Raw genomic sequence first — 15,358 nt, 5'->3', positions numbered from 1 at the left:
TGATTGCGAAGAGGACGCAAGGGACGCGTTTTGTCCGCGGGTGGAATGTGCATGGTGAGCTGAGCGAGGGACTGTGTAACAAAAGGATAATTCAGCATATATCTCCTACTCTTAGAGCATGCTCGCATCCATGACGATAAGCCGAATAAGACGATGGAGCTGTTTCTTCCTCTCTGGATATGCGTTAGTCTGATCTCGCTTCGATCAGGCACGTTGTGGCACGCAGGCCTGTTCCTGGACTAGCTGTGGCCAAGTAGTGAGCCTGTGTCCGCAGTGGATGGACAAAGGCGTCCCTTTTTTCCTGCTGGGTGGGTGCTGATGATCGCAAAACGACGTCACTTTTGACTGTTCCTCCTATGCTGATCACCCTTTGTGCTCATTCCCCAAGACCCCCCACCCCTTACCCTTTCTCATTCACTTTCCCTCCTTGGCACCTTCCTCCTCCTCCTCCTCTTCTTTCCACTTCCTCTCTTCCTCCTCTCCACTCTACCACAACCCTTTCTCTCTCTCTCTCTCTCTCTCTCTCTCTCTCTCTCTCTCTCTCTCTCTCTCTCTCTCTCTCTTCTCTTTCTTTCTATACAGTCCAATGTCTCTTAGCGAGGACACCCAGGTTGCTGCTCCACAGGCGGGCGCCAATGACGACCTCCGACTGCTGGTCGTCTCCAACCGATTGCCCGTGACCATCACCAAGGACGATGCCGGCAACTACCAATACAAGATGTCCTCCGGCGGCCTCGTCTCTGCCCTCTCCGGACTCAAGCGGATGATGAAGTTCACGTGGATCGGATGGCCCGGAATCGACATCCCCGAGGCAGAACGCGCCCAGGTCCAGAAGGAGCTGCTCGAAAAGTACTCGTGCATGCCCGTCTTTATCGATGACGAGATTGCTGACATGCACTACAATGGATTCTCCAACAGGTAAAAAAAAGAAAAAAAAGAAAAGAAGTGATCTTTGGTCGTTTTTGATTTAAAGATTGTTATCTTCAAGTATGCGGCGATACACAGTTATTGTAAAGCAAATTGGTTTCTAACCCGTAATCTCTTATTTCCGCCCCTAATCTAAATGACAGCATTCTCTGGCCATTGTTCCATTACCACCCCGGTGAGATCTCGTTCAACGAGGATGATTGGGGCGCATATCAACAGGCAAACAGCCTCTTTGCAAAAGCTATTACCGAGATTGTGCGCGACGGCGATCTGGTCTGGGTTCAGGATTACCATCTGATGTTGCTGCCAAAGCTGTTGAGACAGGAGGTCGAGCAGCAGCGCCAGAACAATGAGCCCGTCAAGAACATCAAGATTGGATTCTTCTTGCACACGCCCTTCCCCAGTAGTGAAGTCTATAGGTAAAGGATACATGATCCCTTTTTTTTCTTTTGTCGCATTCAGAATCTGTCATAGCGCCATGCTCCTTTGGCTGAAAACCACCCTCAACCCCCCCTGGGACAATTACTGGCTGAGGATGGTCAATTCAGCCAATTCCTCTTTTTTGTCTCACACATTTTAATTATGCTAATCATGACGTCAAATCCACATCCTGGACAATGCGTCCTGAATGTATCTTTATCTCTCTAACGTCCACTTTTCTTGTCTTTTTGTGATCGCGTCCATAGAATCCTGCCTGTCCGCAAAGAGATCCTTCTCGGCGTCTTGAACTCTGATCTGATTGGATTCCACACCTACGATTACGCCCGCCACTTCCTGTCCTCATGTACCCGCATCCTGGGACTCTCTACTATGCCTAACGGCGTCGATTTTGAGGGTCGTTATGCCCATGTCGGCACCTTCCCCATTGGAATCGACCCCGAGAAGTTTGCAGATGGCCTGAAGGAGTCCGCGGTCATCAATCGCATCCAGTCCCTGCGCGAGAAATTCAAGGGCGTCAAGTTGATTGTCGGTGTCGATCGCCTGGACTACATCAAGGGTGTTCCCCAAAAGTTGCATGCCCTCGAAGTGTTTTTGTCAGAGCACCCAGAGTGGATCGGCAAGGTCGTCTTGGTCCAGGTTGCTGTGCCCTCTCGTCAGGATGTGGAGGAGTACCAAAACTTGCGCGCTGTCGTCAACGAGCTCGTGGGTCGTATCAACGGCATGTATGGCACAATCGAATTCCAGCCGATTCATTTCCTGCACAAGTCCGTGAACTTTGAAGAGTTGGTGGCACTATATGCTGTCTCGGACGTGTGCTTGATTTCAAGTACGCGCGATGGAATGAACTTGGTCAGTTACGAGTACATTTGCTGTCAACAGGAGAACCACGGTGTCATGATCCTCAGTGAGTTTGCTGGAGCTGCTCAGAGTTTGAACGGTAAGTCATTCAACCCATTGCAAAAGATTGTTTGTAATAATACAAGCGAAAGTTCTAGCTGCTTATCATTATCATTCCTATTATATGTTTATTTCGTTCAGGATCAATCATTGTGAACCCTTGGAATACGGGCGAGCTGGCTGATGCGATCTACGAAGCCGTGACCATGCCTGAGGATACGAGAAAGAGCAACCACCAGAAGCTGTTCAGATACGTGACAAAGTACACGGCAGCATACTGGGGCCTGAGCTTTGTGAACGAGCTCAGAAGGGTCTCTGAGGAGTTTGACCATCGCATGGCCCTGCCCAAGCTGACCATTCAGCACGTCCTCGAAGCACGCAGCCATTCGACCAAGGCCAAGGTCATCTTTTTCGATTATGACGGCACCTTAACCGCTACGCACAAGTTGCCAGAGTTTGGTATGTAATCAGCTTGATGTTGTATGGATTACGAGCATTTAAGGCATCATTGAGTGGGACATCAGTTTACTCATTATCCTTTTTTTTTTTTTTTTTTTACCTTCTTTTCTTCTCATGTATAATAGCCAACCCTGCGAGCCACATCATCCACAACCTGCAGGCACTTGCAGCACAGCCGAACACATATGTATACATCCTTTCTGGTCGCGATCGAAAGCATCTGGATTCGTGGTTTGGCAACTGTGGTGTTGGAATGTCGGCTGAGCACGGATGCTTCTACAAGCACCCTGCCAGCGTGGCTAAGGCGATGAAGCAGATCCGTTCGGAAATGCCAGCCTCGGACGCTCAGGAGCCAGTGAAGCTGGTCAAGGATGCAGGCAACGGCTGGTTCCGATCAGTCGACCAGGTGGATTCGAGCTGGCGCGAGACGATCCGCCCGTTGTTCAAGCACTACACTGAGCGTACGCCCGGTAGTTTCATTGAAGAGAAGGAAATTAACATGACGTGGCACTACCGCGAGGCAGATCCTGAGTTTGGTACATGGCAGGCCACAGAGTTGCAGGTGAACTTGGAGAAGCTACTGGCCCATATGGCGCTGTCGATTATTCTGGGCAACAAGACACTGGAACTGCGCCCGAGCAGTATTGACAAGTCAACAAGTGTGAAGGCGATCCTGAAGGACATCCAGGCGGATGTGGGCCCGGTTGACTTTATCCTGTGTGTTGGAGATGGCAAGACGGATGAGGCCGTGTTCTCGTGCCTGAGTAACGAGAGTATTGTGGGTCCTGATGCGCAGGAGGTGATTACGTGCACTGTGGGACAGAAGCAGACGGAGGCCAAGTTCTACCTTGCTGACGTGCCCGAGGTCGAGTCACTGCTTGTGGACCTTGCCAGGAGCTAGGGCGCCAGTGCTGGTGGAGACGGTATCGAAGGATGGGGCTACAAATGGTAGCCGGTGTTGCGTACATTCATACCTACAACAACATAACAAACACCCGCATACATTCATTCACACGCACACAAGCAAGCAAAAATAAAATGAACATTTACATCCACCTAAATACAACCTTGTGGGTGGTATCGATTCATTCGCGTGTTGTTTGTGTGCCTGTTTGTGTATGTTTACATACATGGGTGGAGGAGGTGCTCATTCTCGCTCTCACGTCATTGCCCAGCACTAAGCAGCAGACCCACAATTTTTTTTTTTTTTTGATTTCTTTTCCGCTTGCCCTGACCGAACTAATCGCGCTTTTTCCCTCTCTCTCTTTCAGTCAATCCTACACACCCTTCTTTCATTCCTACTCCTCCATTCTTCCGCTTCACTTTTCTTTTATACATAACTCAATCACGAAACCATGGCGAAAAGTAAGTTGGCTGACACTGCTCTCTCTCTCTCTTTCTCTCGACCTTGGGACCTAACTTCGACACCCCCCTCGCGCCACCAAAAGGAGAGCAAAAAAAAAGAAGAAACCCCACTGTGCCCCCCGAGATAAAAAAAGCAAAAAAAACGCGCCGCCTCGGGAAGATTTGTCCACATCCTCTCAAGCACTTCGCGGGCGACTTTACAGACAGCTTATTCATCGATAGTCGCGGGCAGTGATGGTTGTTTCTGCAGGGATAAATAATAATACAGCCAGCTAGCTGCCCATACAGGGTCGTGTGGGATGTAGACGATGGATTCACCATGCCGCCGTGGAATGGGTCGATTGTTCTCCCCTCCCCACCAATGGCCCTTACGGGCTCGCCACCAAAAAAACAACGTGCTGGAACAAAAAAAATAAAATCACACAGTTTTTATGAGAAGTGTCTGATATACTGACCTTTTATCTCTCTTTTTTTTTTTTTCTTCACTGCGTCTCTTTGTTTTTTTTTTTTTTTTTTTTTTTTTACTCGCTCCGCCGCGTTGTTTTTGCGCCACGCCCCATGATGTGTAGTTCCCCGCAACTTCAAATTGATGGACGAGCTCGAGAAGGGCGAGAAGGGTATTGGCGACGGCACCTGCAGCTACGGACTCTCGGACGGCGATGATATTCTGATGTCAAACTGGAACGGAACGATCCTTGGACCTGGACACGTATGTTTGCTTTCTTTCTTTTTTTTTTTGGTCGTGCTCTATTTGGTTCATTTGCTATCAAATGAGTCTTTGCAGCGGAAGGGACTCTTCTCTCCCTTTTCTTTTCTTTTTTTGTTTTGGTTTTGGTTTACTGTATTTGGGTGTTATGAATGCCACCTGGATTGGGGCATTTTTTTCATTATACGTTGATCATGGGGCGGTTGAGTCAAGAAGGAAGATCGAAGCGGGAAGGCGATGTTTTTTTGGTTTAGGAACAAAGGGGGCGGCGTATGTCAATTGTATCGTGCATTGCTCATGTTTTCTACTGTTCTTTTTTTCTTTCTTTTCATCTTTTCTTTTTTGCTGTAGATATTATTCTCCATCTCATCTTTTCCTGATTTGATAGCGTGCTTAAGACTCACGCCCTTTTTCGCTGCTTTATGCTGTTCATTTGCAATGTTGTGTAGACTGTCCATGAGAACAGGATTTATAGTCTGAGGATTCATTGCGGTGACAGCTATCCGGATGTGCCCCCGACGGTATCATTTGTGTCGCGCGTCAACCTCCCCTGCGTGAACCAGACATCCGGACGTGTAAGTTTCGAACAATTTCTTGCACCTGAGAAGTCATGTCTGGCTGAGGTCGAAGGAATCATGTCCTATTTTTGGAGCCATGTATTATACTGAAATGAAAGAGAAAGACATAGAGATTAATGAATATGCATGTGCCTTGCCTGATATTGAAAACGTTTATTAGGTGGATCCCTCAAAGTTGACATGCTTAAGTAACTGGAAGAGAAACTATGGCCTCGAGACTGTATTGACTGAACTGCGCCGGTATGTCTCTATCGCTTCTAAAGCATGTATGATGCACCTATTCTTCTTTTTCAATCCTTGGATATTGACGCTGTTTTTTTCCTTTGCGAATCGAATGATATTAGAGAGATGGCTTCGCCCAACAACAGAAAGCTTCCTCAACCACCAGAGGGATCAACCTTTTAAAGCAAAGGAGAAACAGGGATAAAAGCCATTACTACCGACAGGATCAATTGGACAGCGGACAGGTTTTCGGTTTTTTTTTTCTTCGCTGACGTATTTTTTTTTTTTTTGTTGCGTCAAGGACGTTGGAAGGAACGAAGAAAAAAGACAGGAACATGGATGCGACCCCATCGATCAAGCGGTGGCCATGGCAAAGGGCTATTCTAGACAAGAGAAAGATAATAATATCTCTTGTTCAAAATAGCCTCTTACTCTTGTTCTAAAGGAAAGAAAAACGCATGAACATAAAAAGCATCGAACATTGTACGGCTAAAGTGTCTCTCGATCTTTTTCTTTTATTCAATGCAAATGGGGGGTATTTTTTGTTCAACTGGGTCGTATCAACCGAATGGGAGGGGCCAATGTTTTCGATACTACGGCCTAGTGATGGATCCGAGGTGGGATTTGTCGTTGCTAGTGAGCATGTCAAAGTGGTGGATGGCCATGTAGATGATGATGGCCACAGCGGCGACGACTCCACCGATGAGATAGGTCTGGAGAATGTAGTTGCGTCCGAGGGTGAAGATCCCTCCGCTACGTTTCCGAGTGGAGAAAAGATAACTGCTGAGGACCAAGAGCAGGAGGAGCACATATGCGGACCCAACGTATAAGCCCTTTGGGTATTGGCATGCAACGCCTAATGAAGCAAGAAATGAAAAATGTTAGATGGACAAAATAGCTATGGCACTTGGACTGCAGCGCCTTTTTGTTTTGTTTTTTTCAGTTGTGTGCAACTTAAAGGATGATGACAGCAAATTTTTGAGTAGTTAGTTACCTGCAACGATGCCTCCGTAGAGTACGCCGGCGAGGATCCATAGAAAAACGAGTCGTTTACTGCTACGACCGGTCATCGTCCCATTCACTGCTTCAGGGTCACGCTCCTCCTCCCTCCTCCCTTGGTGTCGGTGGTCCTTTGTGTTGACAGGTCCTGGTCGTCCCACCCTGGCAAGGTTCACGCCAGCTGGAAGAACCTGTCCCGAATAAGCAATCATCTCACACCACGACATGCCCAATGCTCCGAATGCATACATGTAATGGGAAATATTATGTTCCCAAACATCCTGAATCAACAAATACCCCTGTTTAAGCTCCTGAGCGAGCTTTAGAGAGAGGAGGCCATCACCAGCAGTGGGTGCGTGGGTCGAGAGACCGATGCCTTGGGAGTGTAAATCCAAGAAGATGGAGACGACGTTTTTAAAGAATGCAGCGGCCGTGTGGAGGGCCGCCCCTGTGACGTAGAAGATGAGGAAGAAAGTGAAAATTGAGGAGAGAAGGGATTTGAAGAAGAGGGAGTGCTGCTTGGATGAGCGGCCGGAGGGAGAGGAGGGGGCTGTGGCGGGCGAAAGGCTGTGGTTGTGGGCGTAAGAAGAGGAGGAGGAGGGAGAAGGGCGATCGGCCAATGGGATGTCGGCGTAGTGGCTGTAGCTGTTGTTACTGTAGGAAGCGGAAGTACAAGGAGAAAGAGAAGAAGAGGAGGAGGAGGAAGAGGGCCATCGCCGCATGAGGTCGGAGGAGTAAAAGAACCAAGAGTGCAACAGTCCACTGAAGAAGGGCTCTAAAAGCCGACAGGCGTCACGCCAGGAGTACCATTGTCCCCAAGTCGCATCCGGACCGGCCTTGATGACCACAGGCAAGACCGTGAAGAGGATGGTTGAGAGGGTGGTGAGCAGTTGGAGGAGGATGGGCTTCAGAGGGTGTGTGAAAGTGAAGGTGGCCGTGGTGTGAAGGACCGGTGGCTGTGGACCATAGGGAATTTCGTCGTGGAGGGGCATGGAAGAGACGGGGTTTCCTTCTTGGTCATCGTCATCGTATTGGGAGTGCTTGCGGTTGCTCCGGAGGGGCTCCGAGGGGCCAGGGGAGATGATAGTGTCTTCGCTGATGAGACCGGAGGTGAGCGAGGGAACGCGTTGATAGCTTGAGTGGTTGGAATGAGGACTATTACTGGTGGGGTCCATTGTGGTGATGAGGAAAGATCGGGATCAAGGGAAAAGAAGGATCCTGTAGCAAAGGGTCCTGCAAGGAGATGGGAGAAGAGAAAAAACAAAGGAATAAAGGAAAGAGGGGACGAAGGAAGGGACCCCCCTCTTTGAAGTGATGAAGTAAAGACGCAATGAAGGTGTGGCAAAGTGTGAGGTGGGCTGTCGTTGTTGTGGTGGTGGGTGTTACTTGCGGGCTGACAGCTCAGCCCGTGTGGTACAAAGATACTCCGCTATAATCGATCAGGTGCACACATACCTTTTCCCCCCTGCCATAAACATAGATCCCACTGAACCTTTCTTCCTTCATAAACAATCAATCCACTGTAAACGTTGTTAAATTACCCATACCGTGCATACGACAGTGTTTATCCTTACTCACGAAAAAGCAAATTATTCGCCGACCGGTCGAAAATGCTTATTTGCCGACCCCCTGCCCTGCCATATGCAGACGTGTGATTACTCGTCGACCTCTCTGCTATTTGCCGACCCTTGATTCCCTTACTTCCTTGGCTACATGCGAAAGTTATATGTCGCCCGACTGATCCGTCATACCCCTTCTTGTCTGTTTGTCGCCCTGCTAACTAGCCATATGGATCCCTATCTATTCATTGTAGCAGGGGGGGTGCAATCGAGTGCGATTAAGCTATCCAAGGCTGGGTTTTATGGCGAAATCATGGGTAAAGCCAAAAACTTAGCGAGCCAGTCATTAGATGATCCGGGATTGTGTATGGTGGCGCTGAAGATGTTGAACAAAGCCATTGATGGAGAAATGGGTCTATTTGCCAATGAAGACCCAGAGCTCGCAATTACAAAGGAAAAAAGGCTACCTCAACATATTAAAGACTTCAATTAGATCGAAAAAAAAGACCTCGCGTGCACAAAGTTCTGGTTCTAGCTGGTATATAGGAGATCAGTATGGAGTCAATGTAGGATCAATGTGAGGCGAATTTCTTTGTTCATTTGTAAGATAAAAAAAAAAAAGGCCCATTTTAGATGGCACCGGGTGACGAACAGGCAAGGAACAATATGACAAGTTGATGAGGCGGCAAGCAGACAGGGATTCATATGCCTAGTTGACGGGGCGACAAACAGACAAGAAGGGGTATGACGGATCAATCGGGCGACATATAATTTTCGCATGCAGCCAAAGAAGTAAGGGAAGTAAGGGTCGGCAAATAGCAGAGAGGTCGACGAATAATCGCACGTCTACCATTGGGGTTATTTCTATTTGACAACCTAGGCTGCCACTCTTATTTGACAGCCCCCCCCTAGTTTAACAGTCCCATTTCGCATGCTATTTGGCAAATAGCAGATTGAGCAACCCATGGGCGTTTGCCCAATAGCGCTTCGCGTTTTCATGGGGCCTAGTGACGGCATCCTCGTGTTCTGCTGTGTATAGATGGATAGTCCTCAAGTGCGCCAAGAACCGGTACGTGTGTGTTGGGACGGAGTGTAGAGATGCAATTCCAGCTGTGTGGATGAGAAGTGCCAGATTATATCAGCGTGTACAGTGTATGATTTCAAGTAAGCATAATTTATTGAACTAATCTACATACTAAAAGACTACGAAGAATATTACCTCAAATGTGCTTCAAGATTATCGGACTATCGGGAACCATGTATCTCATGTTCATAAAAGTCTAAAAAAAAAAAAAAAAAAAAAAAAAAACCTAAGCGGAATTAGGCGCAGCACATTGGGCGTCATGGAGCACTCAGTTCATTTGAAACGCTGTCCTATTCAACAAGGAAATCCTTATGGGGAAGGGATCACGCAGCCATGAAGTCGAGCTATGCGCTACTTAGCATAACTGCCTATTCATAAATTCAAGGAATTGTGGACTTTATTTCCTGCTGTTTTTGGACCCCTCCTTCTCCCCACTACCCTCACTCCTACAATATCACTGTTCATGATCACACTCGACCTCCTAATGGCCTTACTGGTCTTCGTCACGCCACCTCACCTATGATGTTCTTAATGATGGTGGCCTTAATCTCATGTTCCTCGTCGCTGTCAGTCGGCAGATTCTGAGAGTCGATAGACAGGGAAGGGGTGTCTCGAGTGCAGGCAGAGTAAACCGACCTAGCTTCTGATAAACCTGATATGATGAGTGGTGCTCCTTCATCCATATCACAACAATAGTACAATAGCGTTAGAAGATGTCGAAAGTGCAGGAAGGGTGTTGAAGAGACCTATGATGCGTGAAAAACTGGCGGACTGGAAGCTCTGGTCTCTGTGTTCCTGGTGGGGCACATATTATGTCCCATGCTTCTCAAAATCTGAACGCAAGAGGATGACACATCATTCAAATCTTCCACCATGTTCACCATTGCATCCTCATTGTAATAGGGTCGACTGGTGATCTTTTGTATGCTCTTGACTCGCTCTGATAATGATATGACCCTCTTGTTCAAATGCTTTACCATGTTGGCTGTTGCGATTGCTGATGCCCCCGTGCTCTTGACTCGTCGATTCAGATCGTTTGCGAAGGGAATGAACTTCTCGTCCATCCCTTGCAGTCGCTTGGTAATGGCGGTCAAGTTCTCTGATATCGTTTCGTTCAAAGCCGAGGGGACCGCAACTTGCGTGTTGTTCTGTGGAAGGATGGCGGCGGTAGTGACTGGCAGATGGCTAGGATGGACGTATGGGCGATACCTAGCGTTTGCTCCACTAGCTGCTGCTGCTGTGTCTGTAGTGGTGTTGCCAATTGGTTTTATGCGCGTGTAGCAACGTGAGGAACCAGAAAGACCTGAAGGATCGGAAGAACTTTTGAATAACCAAGGGTATTTTCGCTGGTGAACCTGTAGGACGAATTTGCACTCATGAAAGTGCGATCGTGGGTTTGAAGAGAAGATTGACTTGTAGGGACATTCATCGCTGGTGCACACATAATACATATCATACGTGGGGTCTCTCTCCACATCATGGTTGATGTGGAGAGAAGGGTTCATAAATGAGATCTTTGGGGTGGCATGAGAGCGTAGCTTGTGATCGGCGGTCTGTTTCTCTGTAGGAAGGGAGCAGTTCTTGTAGTCTTTGCACATCGGTCCTCGAGGCATGTTGAGAGTGTGCATGATACAGGACGATTTTGGATGTGATTCTGAATGTGAGTGGCAGGCTTTGCTACTTGCATACATAGTCAAAGTGAGCGTCTCTAACAACTCTATTTCTTATCGTCTTTTTTTTTTTGCGGAGGCTACGAGAGGGTTACGGGGTCCTAGAAGGTTTAGCTGCTTGCATGCGTGGTGAAAGTGGGCATCTCTAGCAACTTTTTTTTTTGTCTTTTTTGAGCCTTGCGGGAGTTCGTTCCGGATGAGCAACATCCACGATTTTTTCAGAACGCGACAGCAGAGCGTTGTAACTGGCACGTATCGAATAATGATCCGTGCTGGGCGATCAATGCAATGCCAATCGTAATCTGGATTTCTGTCAACGACACCCTGCTTCGCTCTAATCGTAGTCATCGGGAGTGCCAACCTACGTTGCAGCGAGATTTGCTGTTTGTTTGGTTGTCTTGATCCGTGCCAACAGCTGTACTACATTATTTTTGGACTCTCCTGCAAAGACAAACTTTAGTCGCCATCAAGAGTTGGGCTCGAGAGTTGGTCCTGCTGCCATGAACACCTGGCCTCTATAAATGGTGCCCTTACTGTATGCTCTTCCCTGCATGCCTGCGCCAGTACGCTGTGATGTCTTCGGTGCTTCGCCCATCTCCTACAACATTCCAGAACACTGTTGGCATCGACCCAGCCAGCATATAAACCCTATCTACACGTAGAACTAGATAGCAGTGTTCACACGAATAAAGTCCTTCTTTCTCCCTAGATCGACTCTCTCCGGACACTATCGTTTGCATCAAAGAAATCACAGGTCTGCGGATGAAGGCAAATATCATCTGGCGCAAAATAATGGTATCCAGCATACTGGGACGATAAGACTGCCTCTTAATTTTTATGGATTAAGGTTAATAAGAGTCAGGAAAGCCTCTCTTTTCTTAGCGCCACCTTGTCGATCCTTATACAACCACTCAGAATAATAACCAATAAAAGTCGAGAATCAAAATGTAAGAATTCTGGGCTATTAATTTTGCAAGAAAGAACATGGGCTCCTCCCACTTGTTTGGTAGGTCTAGAACCGGGGGGTTTATTTTCATCAACCTTACATTTAAGAAGATCTCGTTCTAGACAGCGCCTACGCACCTGTGCAGACCAAATTTGGGAAACCTAGGCCATCGACAGGTCCTATATTGGGAGAATAACATGAACAGGACCTAAAGACAGACGGCAGAGGAGGTTAAAATACAGCTGGGCTGACAAACAAGTATCTATGGTCCCCGAGACCAATGAGGCAAATGTATCCATCTATTTAGAGGACAATCCTTCCCGGTAACAAACCCCACAAGTACGAGGGTACACATCAATGGCACCTGGCGAATGTGTGCATTTCAGCACGCGGTCCAGTCGACTTTGAACGGACATCCGCGGAGAAACAGCGGCCATTCTTGCCATTAATATCCTACCCACACAGGAACCAGCTGGAGCGGACGATAGGCAGGATGGTATTTATATCTGCTGCCATCTCCTGGAAACCGACTCCTTCTTTAGCCATCTTCGACCTCACCACCCTACATCATACCGTAGCCCTTTCGCTACCGCGTCATCCTTCTAAACTCCTCCCCTCCCCTCCCCTCCCCTCCCCTCTCCCACCTCGCTAATTACCCCTCACAGTCTTCTACAGACACTCGTCCCTATCTCTCACTATGAAGATCGCCGCCATCCTCTCCGCCCTTGCTGCGGCCACCCTTGTCTCAGCCGGCAAGTTCCACTCTCTCAATCCTGGCAAGACTAACATCATCAACAACGGCTTCATTATCGAATACCACGATGGCATCAAGCACTCGGATGCTCATGACGCCCTCAAGTCCCACAAGGTCAACTACAAGGTCCGCAACGAGTACAACGTCTTCAACGGAGCCGCCATCACTGTCGATTCCCAGCATGATGGCCGCGCTCTCTCCATGATTCCTGGAGTCAAGAATGTCTGGCACATCTCGCTCTACGACATGCCCAAAGTCGAGAGCCCCAGCACGGATACTGATTATGACTCTGCGACCTGGAGTCACATCATGACTGGTGTCGATACCTTGCACAACATCAGGCACCGGTTTACTGGAAAGGGCGTCAAGATCGGTGTCATCGATACAGGTATCGACTATAAGCACCCTGCATTCGCTTGTGGCAATGCTGCTGCTGGATGCTTCGCTCTCAATAACAAGAAATGCCGTGTCAGATATGGTTGGGACTTTGTCGGTGATGACTACACTGGATCCAACACTCCCAACCCCGACAGTGATCCCATGGACTGCCAAGGACACGGTACTCACGTCGCTGGTATCATTGGTGGAGATGCCCTGAACATCATGACCTCACCTGAACCTCCAGTGCCCTTTGTCGGTGTCGCCCCCGAGGCTGTTTTGGGCGCCTACCGTATCTTTGGATGCAAGGGCCAAGCTGGCGAAGATGTTATCCTTGCCGCCATGGAGATGGCCTTCAACGACGGCATGGATGTAAGTGATGGAGCTATTAATTACAATCACACAGACATGTGGGATGAGGAAAAGAAGAATGGCCACTCATCTACTTTGGTCAATACGGTATTCTTGAACATTTAGGTCATCAACATGTCTATCGCCGGCGGCTCCTCCTACAAGACCAACCCCATATCTGTGCTTGCTGAGAAGTTGCTCATCCGCGGCAAAGCTTTGACGGGCCCTGCTGGTAACGATGGTTCTGATGGCGCCTGGATGGTCTCTGGCACTGGTCTCGGCGACCATGCTACCTCGGTCGCGTCGTTCGACAGTCAACCCGAATCGTTCTACTACCTCACCCAAACGTACTATGTCTTCCCCTACAAATTCTCTGACGCCTACGGCGAGGCCATTAATCTGCCCGCCTCTGCCACCATCGTTCCCTTGCTCTCCAACGGTGCATTGAGCGACGGATGCGACAAGTCTCTCTACAACGGTGTCGATGTTAGGGGCAAGATCGTCTTGGTTCTTGGCGACATCACCCGCTGCAAGTCTGATAAACGTGGTGCTCTGGCTGCTACCAAAGGCGCTGCTGGTATGATCATCCAATCCAGCGGTCCTGGTATCGACTCTTTGGAAGGTGTCCCCAACCTGCCCATGGCGTCGGTCGACTTTGATGCTGGTACCCAGCTGCTCTTAGCTTGGATAGCCGACCCTGAGGCCGTTGTGACCTGGTCCAATGACCAGCAACCCTTCTCCATTGGCAGCTGGGGATCACCCTCGTCCTTCTCTTCCTTCGGATTGGACGGTGATCTCCGCTCCAAGCCCGATGTTGCTGCTCCTGGTAGCAACATCCTCTCGACCTACCCTCTCGCTCAGGGTGGTTATGCTGTTCTCTCTGGCACGTCCATGGCCTCAGCCTACGTTGCTGGTGCCCATGCTTTGTACATGGAGGTTATGAAGGTCAAGTCCCATGGTGATAGGATTCGCAAGGCCTTCAAGAACACTGCCACGATCTCCAAGAACTACAATTCCGAAACCTTTGCCTCTGCTGCCAAGCAAGGTGCTGGTTTGATCAATGTCTATAAAGCTACCCGAACCCCGGTCGAGCTCTGGCCCGACCATATTGATCTCCTCGATACTGTCAACTTCCAAAGGCGGGTCAAGATCCAGATCAAGAATACTGGCTTTGACGCTGCGACCTATACTTTCACGCACGTCCCCGCTGATGCCTTGAACTCGTACAACGCCAACAACTCCTTCCCACTCGCTACTCCCATCATTGAGGCTGACTATGCCACCGTCAAGTTCGACCCATGCACCGTTACGCTCAACCCTGGTGAGTCTGTCAAGGTCACCTTGAAGTTCACAGAGCCCAAGAACGGCAAGGCTGCTGAATGGCCCTTGTACTCTGGTTTCATCGTTGCTACCCCTAGCTCCGAGGGTAGTGTTGCTGTTCATATTCCATACACTGGTATCAAAGGCGATATCCGCAACGTGCCAATCCAGGATACCAGTCTCGGCTTCCCCATGTTGAAGCGGTTCAACGTGACCACCGGCCATTTGAACAATACCAGGCCGGGCACGTTATACAACTTGAAGTACGCCAAGCCCGTTGTCTTGACCCGCCTTGGTTCGCACTCTCCCGATGCCACCATCCGCATCTTTAATGAAACAGGCGGTTTTGTCGGATTTATGACCTCCAAGGATGGCGGCCCTGCCTTTGGTGCCGCCGGCAGAAACAAGAACGTCGATAGCACCACTGGTCAGTTGGACGTTAATCAGTATACTTGGGACGGACTGGTCCTCCCTGCAGAGGACACGACCTTGGCCCCTATCCAACTTCCTCCTATGTCCGATGTTGCGGCGGGCAATGCTCGCTACTACCGTATCGTCGTTGCCTCTCAGAAGAAGCTCACTAAGGGCAACTACCCCGAGGATTTCGAGATCTTTGACCTTGGCATACTCGGGCTCTATAGGCCCATTAATTAAATGCAATCTTTTTTCTTCTTCTCTTACCCTTTTTCACCTTTCCGATCT

General features: G+C 48.9%; 5 protein-coding genes across 5 annotated transcripts; 3 read left to right on the top strand and 2 right to left on the bottom strand.

The window, feature by feature from the left end:
* Positions 1-586: 586 nt before the first annotated feature.
* BC939DRAFT_400811 (glycosyltransferase family 20-domain-containing protein) lies at positions 587-3,625 on the top strand (the record flags this gene model as incomplete). Its single annotated transcript, XM_051552568.1, has 5 exons — positions 587-918; positions 1,071-1,346; positions 1,614-2,305; positions 2,407-2,724; positions 2,850-3,625. 5 exons carry the CDS (start codon positions 587-589, stop codon positions 3,623-3,625), a joined length of 2,394 nt encoding a protein of 797 aa, XP_051408917.1.
* Positions 3,626-3,929: 304 nt separating this feature from the next.
* BC939DRAFT_461203 (ubiquitin-conjugating enzyme/RWD-like protein) lies at positions 3,930-5,885 on the top strand. Its single transcript, XM_051556993.1, has 5 exons — positions 3,930-4,089; positions 4,659-4,798; positions 5,245-5,370; positions 5,534-5,613; positions 5,718-5,885. The coding sequence occupies exons 1-5, from the start codon at positions 4,080-4,082 to the stop codon at positions 5,776-5,778; spliced, it is 417 nt and encodes a 138-aa protein (XP_051408916.1). The 5' UTR covers positions 3,930-4,079; the 3' UTR covers positions 5,779-5,885.
* A 182-nt stretch (positions 5,886-6,067) lies between these two features.
* Positions 6,068-6,926, bottom strand: BC939DRAFT_271989 (uncharacterized protein). The gene is made up of 2 exons (XM_051551143.1): positions 6,590-6,926; positions 6,068-6,451 (listed from the first exon to the last, which is right to left on the bottom strand). The coding sequence occupies exons 1-2, from the start codon at positions 6,843-6,845 to the stop codon at positions 6,189-6,191; spliced, it is 519 nt and encodes a 172-aa protein (XP_051408915.1). The 5' UTR covers positions 6,846-6,926; the 3' UTR covers positions 6,068-6,188.
* On the bottom strand, positions 6,927-8,113 carry BC939DRAFT_271988 (uncharacterized protein). The gene is made up of 3 exons (XM_051551142.1): positions 8,050-8,113; positions 7,495-7,898; positions 6,927-7,195 (listed from the first exon to the last, which is right to left on the bottom strand). Exons 2-3 carry the CDS (start codon positions 7,767-7,769, stop codon positions 7,009-7,011), a joined length of 462 nt encoding a protein of 153 aa, XP_051408914.1. The 5' UTR covers positions 7,770-7,898; positions 8,050-8,113; the 3' UTR covers positions 6,927-7,008.
* A 2,075-nt stretch (positions 8,114-10,188) lies between these two features.
* Positions 10,189-11,428, top strand: BC939DRAFT_479918 (uncharacterized protein; the record flags this gene model as incomplete). The annotated part of the gene is made up of 2 exons (XM_051558887.1): positions 10,189-10,317; positions 11,252-11,428. 2 exons carry the CDS (start codon positions 10,189-10,191, stop codon positions 11,426-11,428), a joined length of 306 nt encoding a protein of 101 aa, XP_051408913.1.
* Positions 11,429-15,358: the final 3,930 nt, after the last annotated feature.

Source organism: Gamsiella multidivaricata, assembly GCF_025024155.1.
Source record: "Gamsiella multidivaricata strain RSA 2152 chromosome Unknown BC939scaffold_66, whole genome shotgun sequence".
Lineage (NCBI taxonomy): Eukaryota > Fungi > Mortierellomycota > Mortierellomycetes > Mortierellales > Mortierellaceae > Gamsiella > Gamsiella multidivaricata.
The sequence above is the reverse complement of the archived record's forward strand: the minus strand, read 5'-3'. Positions and strand labels throughout refer to the sequence as shown.